This window comes from Coregonus clupeaformis, chromosome 2, assembly GCF_020615455.1.
Source record: "Coregonus clupeaformis isolate EN_2021a chromosome 2, ASM2061545v1, whole genome shotgun sequence".
Classification (NCBI taxonomy): Eukaryota; Metazoa; Chordata; class Actinopteri; order Salmoniformes; family Salmonidae; genus Coregonus; species Coregonus clupeaformis.
The window spans coordinates 4,756,680-4,774,974 of record NC_059193.1 but is presented as its reverse complement, the minus strand read 5'-3'; the positions used below and the strand labels follow the sequence as shown (position 1 = coordinate 4,774,974).

Genomic DNA, 18,295 nt, shown 5'->3' with positions numbered 1-18,295 from the left:
CTGTGGAGATGGCAGAACCTTCCAGAAGGACAACCATCTCTGCAGCACTCCACCAATATGGTAGAGTGGCCAGACGGAAGCCACTCCTCAGCACTAAAAGGCACATGACAGCCCGCTTGGAGTTTGCCAAAAGGCACCTAAAGACTCTCAGACCATGAGAAACAAGATTCTCTGGTCTGATGAAACCAAGATTGAACTCTTTGGCCAGAATGCCAAGCGTCACGTCTGGAGGATACCTGACACCATCCCTACGGTGAAGCATGGTGGTGGCAGCATCATGCTGTGGGGCTAATTTTCAGACTAGTCAGGATTGAGGGAAAGATGAATGGAGCAAAGTACAGAGAGATCCTTGATAAAAACCTGCTCCAGAGCACTCAGGACCTCAGACTGGGATGAAGTTTCACCTTCCAACAGGACAATGACCCTAAGCACACAGCCAAGACAACACAGGAGTGGCTTCGGGACAAGTCTCTGAATGTCCTTCAGTGGCCCAGCCAGAGCCCGGACTTGAACCCGATCGAACATCTCTGGAGAGACCTGAAAATAGCTGTGCAGCAACGCTCCCCATCCAACCTGACAGAGCTTGAGAGGATCTGCAGAGAAGAATGAGAGAAACTCACCAAATACAGGTGTGCCAAGCTTGTAGATTCATACCCAAGAAGACTCGAGGCTGTAATTGCTGCCAAAGGTGCTTCAACAAAGTATTGAGTAAAGGGTCTGAATACCTATGTAAATGTTATATTTCCGTTTTTTATTGTTTATAAATGTGCAAAAAAATCTACAAACCTGTTTTGGTTTTGTCATTATGGGGTATTGTGTGTAGATTAATGAGGGGAAAAAAAACAATTTAATCAATTTTAGAATAAGGCTGTAACGTAACAAAATGTGGAAAAAGTCAAGGGGTCTGAATACTTTCCGAATGCACTGTAAAGAAAATAATATATTTTGAAAACCAAGAGCGTACTGTAAGTTTAATTCATACTGTATACTGCAGGTCCTATCCAAGAGTTCATACTGTAATGTACACATACACAGATAACACTATATTTCCTTCCTATTTTAGAAGTAGTGATGATGGTAATGATATTGGACATATAAATTATAATAAATGTCATGCTTACTTCAGGCCTGGGTCCTCAATTGTTATGGGTATGACAACAGCATACTGTAGGAGATCGGAAAACATAATTAGACTGGGAATTAAGGTCCAACTGTTTCATACGGGACAATAAACAAAGTTGCTTTGCATTACACAGTATTATAATTCTGTAATTGATTTATATTAAACAACAATATCAAACTCACCGCTTTCTCTGAACGTGATTTGACTGCGGTCATATTAGATATCTTGATCCTGCCCACCACTGTTTCAGCGATCAGCACTTGTATATCAAAATCCAAGACTTGAATATCCTGAAAGTTCTCATTGGTGACACTGATGACATTCTAGAAGAGGAAAAACATAGTTTGATCACACTGACCTCATACAATAAACCAAACAATGAGTGATCACACATTGTCTTTGATATATACGGGAGTGTGGCACGCATATATCTCGTACTTACCATGATTTGCATTTCAACTGTGTGTGGGGTGAAGAAGACCATCACTGATTGGATGGCGACAAGGGACAGTGAGATACTTCGTGGGAAGAGGAAGAAGAGGATCAGACAGCAGATCAGGAGACACAGCACCACCGAGATACACACATAGAGTTTCCTGGAAAATAAGAATGCAGAGTTAAAGATCCCGAACAACCTTTCTGATTCCCATGTAAAATAGACTTTTGAATGACTAAAATATCACACGTAATATTTGTTTTGGATGGAAATGCTTAACATTTTACAAAAAGTAATTGTTCTCTCATGGCTAACTACCAGGAAGTTTGAAAAAGACAGGCTGAGTGGGCGGGAAGCTTATATTCATGCGATTGCCTCGACTGACAGCCCTTTGAAACGCCTATGTCAAGCAACTTGGATGCAGTGAGCAGTGTTGCAGTAAAATCATCTCAAGCAAATATGGTGATACACAAAGCAACTCGAGCAACATTGAAATTGCATCAATTATGTATTATTATTTTTATACATCTCCTGTTTGGCATGTCTCTTTTGATGCTGTTCATAGCAGCACTGATGGATGTGTTGACTTGACACCTGCATCAGAGTTTTGAACAGCCCTTCTTCCACTTTTGTTCCATGCTGGCTGAAGACCTAACTAGACAGTAACTAGCTAACACCAGACACAGATGAAAGGGGAAACATATGAGTATCTTTGCCATAGATTAATAGGGTAAACTTTTAATTATATTTGCTGATACCCTACAGTCACATTTTGGCACCAGTAGAGTAGCTAAACCACGCCCCTCTGCAAACACGCCTTCTCCGATGTTGGTTACAAGGCGGTACTTATTTAAATTAGGTAAGAGAATATCATGCTACCATTTGTGTATTAAAATGAGAGAGTTAGGGTGATGTCACCCTGTTCCTTTAATAATCCTGCATCCTGAATCCAAGTGTTTGACACGGGGAGGGGACCAGTAGGTTTATGATCAAACTTAATAAATGTAAAAGCAACAGTCATTTTTCATACTTTGGTCATCATACTGTACTTTGATCTGGTTTCATCCAAATATCATCACATTTCATGAAAAACATGATTTTGACTGTTCGTGACCTTTAACAACCATGAACAACATATATGAAGCGTAACACAATATGTTGATTAAACACACCAATAATTTTACTGTATACGGTGTCTCGTATTGGTAAAGCACAAAAATTTAATCAAATTCAAATCAATCAAATTTTATTTGTCACATGCTCCGAATACAACTTTACCATGAAATGTTTACTTACGAGCCCTTTTGTAACGATGCAGAGTAAAAAAATATATAGAAATAATAACACAAGAAATAAAAATACAATGAAGCTACAATATATACAGGGAGTAACAGTACCATATCAATGTGCAGGGGTACGAGGTAATTGAGGTAGATATGTACATATAGGCAGGGTATCTAATAATACTATGGTTATGTGTTGCTTAGATTGATAGAACAGTCAGTGTTTGATTTTGTGATGTAAGACTGGACGATTTAGCAGCTTGCTTCTTTCAAATTGAAAGACTCACTTATTCAACAGGAATAGTGGGATGATTGAGGCATTTTTTGCGTTGCCTAATGATTTGATAGATTAAACTACTGTGAATAGGGTTGTAATTTGGAATATTGAATTTAATATGGATATGAATTGAATGTATGCTTGTCAACTATAGCAAGTATTTGTTTTATTAACTATAGCCTAATCAGAAAGGACAGTTATACATTTAATAGCGGACTGGCAATTACAATAGAGCTGTGGCCATGATTTGAATTGATAACAAAGGAACGTAATTTAATAGGGAAGTGAGATTTTAATAATATGAATGCAAATATACTATTAGTTATTGGTGGTTTGTGAATAGACTTTACTAATGCCATGTCTTAGTTCGTGGGTAAAAGAGAGTCGTACTTGCTGGACTGTATCGGGCTGTGAGAAATCTGAATAGTTGAATGGGAAACATTCTTTGACAAATTCTAATTGTTATTACTTTATTTTATAGTTTGCGTAACACCAGTGACGTATGCAAATAGTTAATGAATTCTAAAATGATAATTTGTTTTCGTTACGTGGACCAGTGGATTGCAGGTAGTTTTAACTATTATGCTGATGGAATAGCACCAACTAATTATGGGTTCTAGATTTGTTAAACAACAAAATTATATTTTAACTAAATTAATGCAATAGGCCACAATTATAACATTATCAGAAAAAGGTACAATATAATGCGAAACAGTTATTACATATGTCATTGATCCAGTAATGATACAAGGATAAGAAGAATATTAAAAGAAACGCAAGAGATAAAATCTCATTTTTGGAAAGAAGCAGAATATGAAGATATATTAGGAAGAAGAATACCATTAATTGAGGAATATAAAAACTTTCAGCTGAGAGCAATAACAGAAATAACAAATTTAGTGGAAGCAAGAGAAGAGTGGCCATATATAGATTGGACGGGAATAATAGGAAGAAATTGGACAGTACAGAATATTGGAGAAACTCTTGAAGAATAAGCAGATCAAAAGAGGTTGTTTTTTATAATAATCCCAATAGATACACAGGTTGAACCTTGGCTGGCATTAGGGGAGGAGCAAGGTTTTGAAAGAGGGAAAGGGCAGACAGGTAAGACATTAAGGGAACCACAAATAGAAGTATCTACAGTGTTGAGAGACGTTCAGTGGGTTATTCCAAAACGAGCGACAATAATAAAGGAACAATTAGGTACAAGAAAAACAGTAAGGAAAATATTGTTGACTTTACACCCTAATATAGACACTGAACCAAACCTAAGACTAGCGTCAGGGAGACCAAGAATACAGGGAATAGAGATGGCAGGGACACCAGTAGCAATCATGAAGAGAAGGTTCCCAGAAAAGAGTGAAGAGATTAGTAAAATCTCTGATAAACGGGAAGTCGCTCTGGATAAGAGTGTCTGCTAAATGATTTAAATGTAAATGTAAATAAGAACTAGAAAACTAGCAACAAAATGGCCAAAGGAAGGAATGTTTGATGTAACAGTGTGTGAGGACATGGATACCCTAATAAAGAACTATAAAACAGGAGGAAGAGGATCAGACTTAGATATAGACTTATGAGGGACTGAGGGGTATGTTAAACAGACTGGAAAATTATGGGATAGATGAACAAAATGGTGATGGACAGAGCGAGTGGGATGATGCAAATAAGGAGGAAGGTGAAGAACTTAGACAGTATGCTGACTCTGATCAAAAACAGAGTGAGACAGAGGGACGATTATCAGAGCAAGGAGCCACGGGAGGCAAAACTATAGTAACAGAACTGGATGGAATGTCCTTTGACAATTATAGGCCAGGAGTATCAAGCCAAAATCAAGCCAAAATAGACCCTAAAGCACTGAGAGGGGAACCATTGGGGGATAAAGCAAACCCTGCAAATTACCTAGAGGATCAGCTCAAGAGGTGGCGACAAGAAACCGAAAAAGACCCAGAGGAGGATCCACTGATGACAACACTATTCGGGACATCACTGATGGAGGAAATGCCAACGCCTATCAGAAGCAGACTGGAAGATGTGGTGGGACTAACGTCAGAATCACACAAGGAATTCTGCAACCATATTATCCACGCAATGGAGAAATACAGGAGGGATTAACAGAAACTGGCGAAGCAGTGGAGAGAGATTCGGAGAAAACTGGGACAGGTGCAGCTGGAAGAGCTGACAAGAAAGGACAAAAAGAAAACACAAGCTCCAGTGATTATTCCGACACCGCCAGAAGAGGGCGCCATGGCACCTGTTCTCCAAGGAGGTCCACAAATACCGCCTCAGCAGCAAGGCCAAAGAGTTCCTGCTGCACCAGTAGTGAATGTGTACACACAACAATCCCCTGGACAGTGGAAAAACTAAGGAAATAGGAACAGACCCCAGAATCAAGGGCACCGATCACAACAGCAGACATACCAAAATGGTGGACCAGGAGGACCGCTAGGTGTCTGCTGGGGGTGTAATCAATCAGGACATCTAGGAAGGGATTGTCCTACCAACCCACGGCTGCCTAGGCAACCACAACAGGGTAATTGGCAAAGAAATGGCCCCAGTTCGGATGTATGGCAGCAGTCTCAGACACAGGCTCCACAGGGCCCAGTGAACCTGTGGGGAGGACCAAATCAGGGATACTAGGGATGCCCAGGGAAACCTAAAGGGGAGGGTCAGCTAGTGGCAGTAACTATGCAGGCTGATGAAGAACCTATGCTAAAGGTTCAGGTGAACAACAGAGGCACACCCATGATGATAGATACTGGAGCTACTTACTCATGTGGAAGTCCAAATTATGCCTCTTACCTCCCCATGTCAGGCAAATATGCAAAGACAGTAGGATTTTCAGGACAAACACAGCTAATACCTATGACAGTTCCAGTAAAACTAGAAGCAGGAGGAAAAGTTACCTGCATACCCATATTAGTATCAGAACAAACTCCAGTGAATCTATTAGGAAGAGATGCACTGTGTAGAATGGGCATCCAAATTAAATGCACATCAGAGGGACTAATAATAGATCAGGAAGGGGTACGTCCACAAATGATGACGGCTATGGACAAAACAGCAAATGTATATTGGATAGGGAACATAGAATCACCAGTACAAGAAGTACTAAAGAAGTGGGGAAAGTTTATTAGGGCTCAAATTCCAGAAATAAAGTTACCAAAATTAGGCTATCATTGTACACTACAATATGACCCATATCAAAATCATTTACTAGAACAACTATGGTTAAGGAAAGCATGGGGTAAACCGGCCTCCATGAGATCGCAATATTTTGTAATAAGGAAACAAGGGGCAGCAATGGAAGCACAAGATGCTCCAGGATCTGATATCATACAGACCTGGTTTGAGATACCAGGAACAGAACCTCACATAACACTTTAAGTGGCCGAGGGATATCAGGCAAAAGATCTAGGACCAATGATGAAATAGGCTAAAAATACACAGTAGGTAGAAACAGAGAATCCATTAATTTTCCAGTCTGTTGACAAAGATCTCATTAAAGTCCTATGCTTTGCAGAACTGGGAAGTTAGGAACCAATATACACAAGCAGTTAGGAAAGCAAAGGCTAACTTTTTCAAACAGAAATTTGCATCCTGTAGCACTAACTCCAAAAAGTTTTGGGACACTGTAAAGTCCATGGAAAATAAGAGCACTTCCTCCCAGCTGCCCACTGCACTGAGGCTAGGAAACACTATCACCACCGATAAATCTACAATAATCGAGAATTTCAACAAGCATTTTGCTACGGCTGGCCATGCTTTCCACCTGGCTACCACTACCCCGGCCACCAGCTCTGCACCCTCCGCTGCAACTTGCCCATGCCCCCACCGCTTCTCCTTCACACAAATCCAGACAGCTGATGTTCTAAAAGAGCTGCAAAATCTGGACCCCTACAAATCATCTGGGCTAGACAATCTGGACGCTTTCTTTCTAAAACTAGCCGCCGAAATTGTCGCAACCCCTATTACTAGCCTGTTCAACCTCTCTTTCGTAACGTCTGAGATCCCCAGAGATTGGAAAGCTGCCGCGGTCATCCCCCCTCTTCAAAGGGGGTGACACTCTAGATCCAAACTGTTACAGACCCATATCCATCCTGCCCTGCCTTTCAAAAGTTTTTGAAAGCCAAGTCAACAAACAGATCACCGACCATTTCGAATCCCACCGTACCTTCTCCGCTATGCAATCCGGTTTCCGAGCTGGTCATGGGTGCACTTCAGCCACGCTCAAGGTCCTAAACGATATTATAACCGCGATCGATAATAGACAGTACTGTGCAGCCGTTTTCATTGACCTGGCCAAGGCTTTCGACTCTGTCAACACCGCATTCTTATTGGCAGACTAAATAGCCTTGGTTTCTCAAATGACTGCCTCGCCTGGTTCACCAACTACTTCTCAGATAGAGTTCAATGTGTCAAATCGGAGGGCCTGTTGTCTGGACCTATGGCAGTCTCTATGGGGGTGCCACAGGGTTCAATTCTTGGGCCGACTCTTTTCTCTGTGTATATCAATGACGTCGCTCTTGCTGCTGGTGACTCTCAGATCCACCTCTACGCAGACGACACCATTTTGTATACATCTGGCCCTTCATTGGACACTGTGTTAACAAACCTCCAAACGAGCTTCAATTCCATACAACACTCCTTCAGTAGCCTCCAACTGCTCTTAAACACTAGTAAAACTAAATGCATGCTCTTCAACCGAACGCTGCTTGCACCCGCCCACCCGACTAGAATCACTACTCTCGACGGGTCTGACCTAGAGTATGTGGACAACTACAAATACCTAGGTGTCTGGTTAGACTGTAAACTCTCCTTCCAGACTCACATTAAGAATCTACAATCCAAAAGTTAAATCTAGAATCGGTTTCCTATTTCGCAACAAAGCCTCCTTCACTCATGCTGCCAAACATGCCCTCGTAAAACTGACTATCCTACCGATCCTTGACTTCGGCGATGTCATTTACAAAATAGCCTCCAACACTCTACTCAGCAAATTGGATGTAGTCTATCACAGTGCCATCCGTTTTGTCTCCAAAGCCCCATATAATACCCACCACTGTGACCTGTACGCTCTTGTTGGCTGGTCCTCACTACATATTCGTCGCCAAACCCACTGGCTCCAGGCCATCTATAAATCACTGCTAGGCAAATCCCCGCCTTATCTTAGCTCATTGGTCACCATAGCAACACCCACCCGTAGTCTGCGCTCCAGCGGGTATATCTCACTGGTCATCCCCAAAGCCAACACCTCCTTTGGCCGCAATTCCTTCCAGTTCTCTGCTGCCAATGACTGGAACAAATTGCAAAAATCTCTGAAGCTGGAGACACTTATCTCCCTCACTAACTTTAAGCATCAGTTGTCAGAGCACCTTACCGATCACTGCACCTGTACACAGCCCATCTGAAATTAGCCCGCCCAACTACCTCATCCCTATATTGTTATCTATTTTGCTCATTTGTACCCCAGTATCTCTATTTGCACATCATCTCTTGCACATCTATCATTCCAGTGTTAATACTAATTGTAATTATTTTGCACTATAGCCTATTTTATTGCCTACCTCCATAACTTGCTAAATTTGCACACTGTATATTATATGTATTTCTGTTGTATTTTTGACTTTGTTTTGTTTTACCCCATATGTAACTCTGTGTTTGTTTTTATCGCACTGCTATGCTTTATCTTGGCCAGGTCGCAGTTGTAAATGAGAACTTGTTCTCAACTGGTTTACCTGGTTAAATAAAGGTGAAATAAAAAAAATAAAAAAATAAAAACTGATGGGGGGAACCACATGAAGTGGAAATAACTGAGGAAAGACAGATGACAGTAGTTAAACAAGAAACAAAACAGGAAAAGCTAAAGGAAACAAATGGAAAGTATGATCACAGAAGACTTATGGGAAAAATATGATACAGATGTGGGTTTAGTAAATTCAGCTAATCCAATTTGCGTTAAAGTAAAGGCATACACAAGACCCCTTGGAAACAACAATACCCCAATGACACTGAAAGCAGAGGCAGGAATTCAAGCTACAATAGAGGGACTGATAAAAGCAGGGGTACTGGTTAAAACTCAGAGTGACTGTAACACGACAGTGTTACCAGTCCTAAAGGCAGACAAACAGAAGTGGAGACTGGTTCATGACCTGAGAACAGTGAATGAGGTAATTCAAGACGAGGAGCCCAATCTACACACACTGTTAACAAACATTCCACCAGATGCAAAATGGTTCTCAGTAATAGACTGATGTGGAGCATTTTTTAGTGTACCTTTCGCATAAGAAAGTAGACACTTGTTTATATTTACTTACAAAGGACAGCAATTTATATAAACGAGGAATTAGATTGAATTAGATTACATTTTATGGAGTACAGTGGAATTATTTTCATGTTTTGTTCATAGTTAAAACGTTTGGGTGGCTGATTAAGATGTACTATAGTGAATGTTAACGAAATGTATACTTTCTTTTCCAGGAGAATGGGAGTTTCATTATCTCTCTTTGGAATGTTTCTTGAGACTGTGAGCTCAGGAGAGCAGTTACTAAAACTCAGCAATCTTATAATTAGGCCGTAAGAGGGAGCTACCAAATTAAATAAGGCCTAGCCATTTGTTTGTTTTTGCCCTACGTTTCACCAGCATACACAACCCACCTATTATTAATATTTGGTAGTTGTGTACGGTTTTTTATTTTTGGTTTAGTGGATTTTTCACAGGTTAGAAATAATACACCTTAAAGGGAACATAAATTACATTTTTGGAAGTTTCTATTGCCAGAGTTTTAATTACACACATGTACATTCTCCTGATAAGAAATGTACAGAAAAAAACAATGTAAACCTGGTACAATTTTTTTTTGAAATGTTTGAAATATCGTTAAATTATATCTGAGGTAAAAGGGGAAGGAAAGGGAAAGAGACACTCACTTAAATGGGGTTGAATGACCTCTGACCTCTGTTCTGACTTTCTGGCGAGGCCTGATCACCCTCACTCGAAAGCTAGAGACATTGTGTGAGATTTATATGTAGTATGTAAACACTAATAATTAGGAAGAAGTTTATAATTTAGCAATAGGCTTATGTATGATTCATACCATGACAAGGACAGAGAAAGAGAACTAGCCCTGAATGAGGGACACCTGTCGCTAGTCAATTTGACTATTCCTTGAATTACCTTATGGGATACAATTAAGTTAAGGTGTTATCAAGGGTTATCATTCTAATTTGATTTGTTATTTTGATTTAACAGACATTGTTGTTTTGTTTTTTGGGGCCGTACCTCTGGCATTAATGAGTTATCGCATGCAAGCTAACAGAATATTGCATCTAACACCTCATGAAATGCTTACAGGTTGACCCATACCAGTGCCGGTGCTTAGGGGACCATATGAGGGTCTGCCTCTAGAGCAAATTGAAAGGGAATTAGAAGGGTATATCAGGCAACTAACTGTCATACATTAAGTTATATACCAACAGGAGAGAAGCAGAGTTCTAAAACCAGAGGTATCATCTAAACCACTGCACCAGAGTACCGCATGGAAACCGACGACCGAGAGATGAGGAAGCTAAGGATGCCGAGACCCTAGTGAAGGAAGAAGGTCCAGAGCCAAAGGGACCCAACGCCGTCCCGGAGTAGAGGCCCAGAAGCAGATGGTCATTATCGGAAGAGAGCCCTGCTTGGCCCTCACAACAATGAGGACCACTTGACTGCCCTTATGGCAACCTAGAATGTCTGTCTGGGGTAATGGCAGGAGGAGGATGGGCTTGTCATAACTACAAGGACCAGCAAAACCTGGACAAATCTGGAAGTGAAAATGTTTATCTCTCAGACATGTATCCTATTCCATATTACTTTAGTGATGATAATGACTCTAGATAATATCAAAATAACTTTTTCAAATAGAGATCATGGTTAAAACAATGTTGCATGTATTTTATGTATTTTAATGTGTTAGGATACTAACACGTATATTGGAATTGTTTTGAGTAGAAATGCTGATATTGTTTATTATGAGTATAACCTTAAATGCAAAGATTGTGCTTAATAGCATAAACATAATTATTCTTATGTTAGTTACTATATTAATCATTAATACTTTTGTAAGGATTTGGGACCAATAGTCCCATATGGGGGATAAGATGAAGATTTTTCAGTAAACTATTGGATAAACAAAGTTAATCAATGACATGACGAACATATAGTCAGAATTCTCTGTTGCTAGGCAATAACTTAATTGGTTCCTTTCACTGGGTTTGTGTGTGTGTGAAATGGGGATCTGACCTCGGGTCGAATTCCTCGCTCTTACCTAATCCATGGCTGTCCTACCTTATCAGAGACTGAAACCAGACTGTTGCCTTTTGTCTCTCTCCTCAAACAAAGTCCTGAGAGCGGAGCCAGAGTTGAACAGAGTTCAGACTAATCCTGAGTAATTACAGCATGATGGGAGGGAAGAGAGGAGTTGGGTTTGGGTATGTTTGAGAGATTGAGTGTGGACCTGTCATGTCCAACAATCAATCTTCAGGTCAAGCCAGGGAGAGCCGAGGTTGAACAGAGTTTGCATGACAAGGGCTTGATTGATTGTACTACTATTGATTCTAAACGGAATAAAAGTCCAATTTAGCCGCTATCATAGACTAAGGAAGTGGGCGGAGCGGTAGAGAGAGGGAAACTGAGGATGGTGGTGGGGGAACCCAAGAGGGAGATAAGATGTATGTGAATATGACTATATAAACGGAGAGCTGAGAGGTAGACGAGAGTTGCTCTGCAGACCAGCTCGGCTTTCGTTGCTCTATGTAATAAAGTCTATCTTGATTCTACAAAAACTCTGGAAGAACTTTGATTTTTAATAAGTATAGTGATCATTTTCCACATCAGTATGTCATATTTTGGCTGTCAGCCAGTTTTTGGAGACTTATTTGCTCCGCCTTTCTTTTATCGTGATAAGTCCGTTATTTTGTATTCTGGCTTCGGGACCACCAGTAAAGATCCTTGTTTCACCATCTCTGCCTACTGCCTACTGTACAGTCATGGTCAAAAGTTTTGAGAATGACACAAGTATTGGTCTTCACAAAGTTTACTGCTTCAGTGTTTTTAGATATTTTTGTCAGATTTTACTATGGTATACTGAAGTATAATTACAAGCATTCCATAAGTGTCAAAGGCTTTTATTGACAATTACATTAGGTTTATGCAAAGAGTCAATATTAGCAGTGTTGACCCTTCTTTTTCAAGACCTCTGCAATCCGCCCTGGCATGCTGTCAATTAACTTCTGTGCCACATCCTGACTTATGGCAGCCCATTCTTGCATAATCAATGCTTGGAGTTTGTCAGAATTTGTGGGTTTATGTTTGTCCACCCGCTTCTTGAGGATTGACCACAAGTTCTCAATGGGATTAAGGTCTGGGGAGTTTCCTGGCCATGGACCCAAAATGTCGATGTTTTGTTCCTCGAGCCACTTAGTTATCACTTTTGCCTTATGGCAAGGTGCTCCATCATGCTGGAAAAGGCATTGTTCGTCACCAAACTGTTCTTGGATGGTTGGGAGAAGTTGCTCTCGGAGGATGTGTTGGTACCATTCTTTTTTCATGTCTGTGTTCTTAGGCAAAATTGTGAGTGAGCCCACTCCCTTGGCTGAGAAGCAAATCGACACATGAATGGTCTCAGGATGCTTTACTGTTGGCATGACACAGGACTGATGCTAGCGCTCACCTTGTCTTCTCCGGACAAGCTTTTTTCCGGATGCCCCAAACAATCGGAAAGGGGATTCATCAGAGAAAATGACTTTACCCCAGTCCTCAGCAGTCCAATCCCTGTACCTTTTGCAGAATATCAGTCTGTCCCTGATGTTTTTCCTGGAGAAAAGTGGCTTCCTCGCTGCCCTTCTTGACACCAGGCCATCCTCCAAAAGTCTTCGCCTCACTGTGCGTGCAGATGCACTCACACCTGCCTGCTGCCATTCCTGAGCAAGCTCTGCACTGGTGGTGCCTCGATCCCGCAGCTGAATCAACTTTAGGAGACGGTCCTGGAGCTTGCTGGACTTTCTTGGGCGCCCTGGCGCCTTCTTGACAACAATTGAACCTCTCTCCTTGAAGTTCTTGATGATCCGATAAATGGTTGATTTAGGTGCAATCTTACTAGCAGCAATATAGGGCGGCGCACAATTGGCCCAGCGTCGTCCGGGTTTGGCCGGTGTAGGCCGTCATTGTAAATAAGAATTTGTTCTTAACTGACTTGCCTAGTTAAATATTGGTAAAATAAACAAATATATCCTTGCCTGTGAAGCCCTTTTTGTGCAAAGCAATGATGAAGGCACGTGTTTCCTTGCAGATAACCATGGTTAACAGAGGAAGAACAATGATTTCAAGCACCACCCTCCTTTTAAAGCTACCAGTCTGTTATCCTACCTCAATCAGCATGACAGAGTGATCTCCAGCCTTGTCCTCGTCAACACTCTCGCTTGTGTTAACGAGAGAATCACTGACATGATGTCAGCTGGTCCTTTTGTGGCAGGGCTGAAATGCAGTGGAAATGTTTTTTGGGGGGATTAAGTTCATTTTCATGCAAAGAGGGACTTTGCAATTAATTGCAATTCATCTGATCACTCTTCATAACATTCTGGAGTATATGCAAATTGCCATCATAAAAACTGAGGCAGTAGACTTTGTGAAAATTAATATTTTCTGATATAGAGGTTCTGGATGGCAGGGAGCTCGGCCCCAGTGATGCACTGGGCTGTCCACACCACCCTCTGTAGTGCTTTGCGGTCGAGGGCGGTGGAGTTGCCATACCAAGCAGTGATGCAGCCAGTCAAGATGCCCTCAATGGTGCAGCTGTCGAACTTGTTGAGGATCTGAGGGCCCATGACAAATCTTTTCAGCCTCCTGAGGGGAAAGAGGCACCATCATGCGTTCCTCACAACTGTGCGGGTGTGTGTGGACCATGTTAAGTCCTTAGTGATTTGGAAACCGAGGAACTTGAAGCTCTCGACCCGCTCCACTACAGCCCTGTCGATGTGGATTGGGGAGTGCTCACCCCCGTTTACGATCAGATCCTTGGTATTACTGACGTTGAGGGAGAAGTTGTTGTCCTGACACCACACTGCCAGGTCTCTGACCTCCTCCCTGTAGGCTGTCTCATCGCTGTCAGTGATCAGGCCTACCACTGTTGCATCTTCAGCAAACTTGATGATGGTGTTGGTGTTGTGCGTGGCCACGGAGTCGTGGGTTAACAGGGAGTACAGGAGGGGACTAAGCACACACCTGTAAGGGGCCCCCATGTTGAGGGTCAGCGTGGCAGAGGTGTTGTTGCCTACCTTCACCACCTGGGGGCAGCCCATCAGGAACTCCTGGATCCAGTTGCAGAGGGAGGCGTTCAACACATAGTTATGCGTGCACGCACGCACACACAAACACGCACACAATCAGACACTCAAAAACAGACACACACACACACTTACGTCCGGCTGGGCCTCAGTCTTTTGTCCGAACATGGAATGACTGCCACTCGCTGATCATGTCCTATACAGAGAATAATACGTTTTATTTCACAGTTAGAGATACTGCTGTATTGGCATGTCAGCCTTGCTGCATAGAACACACAACAGCATTTCGATTTCATTTTACAGAGAGTTGAAAGTGACTCTCCCTTCTTTTAAAACAAACGTTGGTTATTACTGTCACAAGCTGATCATGTCCTATACAGAGAAGAGTAAGGTGAGTTATTATTTCACAGTTAGACATGCTGTTCTATTCAAATCAAATTCAAGTTTATTGGTCGCATACCCAGTTTAGCAGATGTTATAGCGGGTGCAGTGAAATGCTTATGTTACTAGCTCCTAACAATGCAGTAAAATATCAAACAAGTACACAAATAACACAAAATATAAATAAAAAGAAAGAAATGTCAGAACGAATCCAATTAACAACCCAAATAGCAATCTATACGTTGTGATGTCACGAGAGGCTGTGTCCTGGAGGGACGTTACATCCCCCTGAGGTGGCTGCAAACCCAGACAGCTATGGCTCCATCTGCTGGTATGGTCGGGAACTCCACCCCTCTATGGCCAATCTTCCCACGCAGCTGAAACAAATGAGGAGCTGATGAGCTGAAGGTTTGGGAAGGGAAGAGACACACTGAGAGTGTGTGTGGGGGGTGAAGAGACACAGTCTCCAACCTGGGCTCTCTGGAGGACAAGAGTGCTGCACGTCCACTTCCATGAGGAATATAAGGATTTGGAGATACTTACCTTTGGGAAATACTCACCTTTGATATATGCACCTGTGGAAATACGTGAGAGACATTTGGAAGGACTTTTTGCTGGGTTGGCCACTAGCTGCAACGTGGACTACAGTAAGGCTGGGGAAAAGTTATCTGAGCGAGTGAGAATTATGATTTTGGATGTGGAAGAGACATCCCTGAACTGTTAACCCTTAAAGAGCCACAAGAGAACAGAATTTTGTTATATTTTCGTTAATTTCCCAAGACCTATAATAAAATCCTTGTTTTGTTTGAACCTTGTCTCCTTGCACTACTTGAGCAATCCCGCTGAAAGCTGTGTAGCCTCTCGTGACGTCACAACGTATATACAAAATATTAATTTACACAAGATATACTAAGACTGATATGTACAGCAGTAGATACTGTATATTAGAGCGAGCTATGTCAAGAATCCAGTATATAAATAAATATGTGGTGTGTATAAACAGTGTAACTAAAATTCAATGTAGTTGTAGAAAGATTAGAATGAGCTACAGTATGTTGAAAATACAGTATTGAAATACACAGTACGAAACCCCATGGCAAAATTGATAGAATTGCAGGAAATTAGCTTACGGACCAGAGTCCGCAATATAAATATACAGTATATGTATGTGAATTAAGTGTATAGACAATTGGAGAGTATGTGAATAGAAAAGGTGTGAACAGCAGTAGTTGGTAGTGGCATGTCAGCCTTGCTGCACAGAACACACAACACCATTTTGATTTCATTTTACAGAGAACTGAAAGTGACTCACTTCTCTTTAAACAAATGTGGGTTATTAAATACAAATCTTAACAAGTCTTGAATACCAACATGGAAATAATCACAACAAAAACATGTAAGTAAATCAAAGGCACAACTAAGTAGTTAGTCTGGCTGAAGAGGGCCACCTACCTCTTGGAATACGCCCTACTCCCCAACAAGTCGGGCAAGTATCTCCTAGGTTGCCTATGCTGTCCCCGGTGATGGCTCCATATAGTTGGGAGTGGGACTGTAGTCTTCTCTTCTCCGGTTCTTGTTCCTGAGGCATGATGGCCTCTGTATCCTCCTTGGAGCCACTGGATTGTCCTAAAGTGACCATAGTCTGAAACACCGTCCTATCTGCTGGGAGAAATTTAAACACAACCCCCCACCCCTGCTCTTACAAGGTGGAATTTCCCTCTTGAAGATCAGCCATGCATTCCCTCACTTTTCTCACATGAACAAGTTTGACTGATATTGTCTAGTTCTGTATTACTCTATCTATAAGCACCTTGCTGTCTCTGTTGGTCCTCTTTGTGACACCTGAAAGAATGTTGAGTTGCACTTTACAGTGTGAGGTCAACATAAACCTTCAACCTGCCTCTATAAAATAATTGTCCTGAATTAAATCTAGAGACATAGGAAGAGACAAAGACATAGGAGGCCCAAGTCCTCAACATTGCTGTAAAGACAAGACAGTAAGCATCACAGTGAGGGAAAAAAGTATTTGATCCCCTGCTGATTTTGTACATTTGCCCACTGACAAAGAAATGATCAGTCTATCATTTTAATGGTAGGTTTATTTGAACAGTGAGAGACAGAATAACAACAAAAAAATCCAGAAAAACGCATGTCAAACATTTTATGAATTGATTTGCATTTTAATGAGGGAAATAAGAATTTGACCCCCTTTCAATCAGAAATATCACAGGTGTCTTTTATACAGGTAACGAGCTGAGATTAGGAGCACACTCTTAAAGGGAGTGCTCCTAATCTCAGCTTGTTACCTGTATAAAAGACACCTGTCCACAGAAGCAATCAATCAATCAGATTCCAAACTCTCCACCATGGCCAAGACCAAAGAGCTCTCCAAGGATGTCAGGGAAAAGATTGTAGACCTACACAAGGCTGGAATGGGCTACAAGACCATCGCCAAGCAGCTTGGTGAGAAGGTGACAACAGTTGGTGTGATTATTCGCAAATGGAAGAAACACAAAATAACTGTCAATCTCCCTCGGCCTGGGGCTCAATGAAAGATCTCACCTCGTGGAGTTGCAATGATCATGAGAACGGTGAGGAATCAGCCCAGAACTATACGGGAGGATCTTGTCAATGATCTCAAGGCAGCTGGGACCATAGTCACCAAGAAAACAATTGGTAACACACTACGCCGTGAAGGACTGAAATCCTGCAGCGCCTGCAAGGTCCCCCTGCTCAAGAAAGCACATATACAGGGCCGTCTGAAGTTTGCCAATGAACATCTGAATGATTCAGAGGAGAACTGGGTGAAAGTGTTGTGGTCAGATGAGACCAAAATGGAGCTCTTTGGCATCAACTCAACTCGCCGTGTTTGGAGGAGGAGGAATGCTGCCTATGACCCCAAGAACAACATCCCCACCATCAAACATGGAGGTGGAAACATTATGCTTTGGGGGTGTTTTTCTGCTAAGTGGACAGGACAACTTCACCGCATTAAAGGGACGATGGACGGGGCCATGTACCGTCAAATCTTGGGTGAGAACCTCCTTCCCTCAGCCAGGGCATTGAAAATGTGTCGTGGATGGGTATTCCAGCATGACAATGACCCAAAACACACGGCCAAGGCAACAAAGGAGTGGCTCAAGAAGAAGCACATTAAGGTCCTGGAGTGGCCTAGCCAGTCTCCAGACCTTAATCCCATAGAAAATCTGTGGAGGGAGCTGAAGGTTCGAGTTGCCAAATGTCAGCCTCGAAACCTTAATGACTTGGAGAAGATCTGCAAGAGGAGTGGAACAAAATCCCTCCTGAGATGTGTGTCAAACCTGGTGGCCAACTACAAAAACGTCTGACCTCTGTGATTGCCAACAAGGGTTTTGCCACCAAGTACTAAGTCATGTTTTGCAGAGGGGTCAAATACTTATTTCCCTCATTAAAATGCAAATCAATTTATAACATTTTTTACATAAGTTTTTCTG

General features: G+C 41.9%; 1 protein-coding gene across 2 annotated transcripts in view; it reads right to left on the bottom strand.

Moving 5' to 3' along the window:
• The window catches only part of LOC121586307 (transmembrane protein 106B-like), a 36,032-nt gene that overhangs the window by 1,854 nt on the left and 15,883 nt on the right, over positions 1-18,295 (bottom strand). The window contains exons 2-6 of one of the 2 annotated variants that reach the window (XM_041902904.2): positions 16,275-16,484; positions 14,577-14,637; positions 1,566-1,719; positions 1,306-1,446; positions 1,122-1,165 (exon numbers count right to left, since the gene is read on the bottom strand). In XM_041902904.2, the coding sequence (XP_041758838.1) occupies positions 1,122-1,165; positions 1,306-1,446; positions 1,566-1,719; positions 14,577-14,637; positions 16,275-16,461 (587 nt within the window). In that variant the 5' untranslated portion in view covers positions 16,462-16,484. The remainder of the gene's footprint in view (positions 1-1,121; positions 1,166-1,305; positions 1,447-1,565; positions 1,720-14,576; positions 14,638-16,274; positions 16,485-18,295) is intronic. The other variant, XM_041902912.2, reaches the window with a different exon arrangement.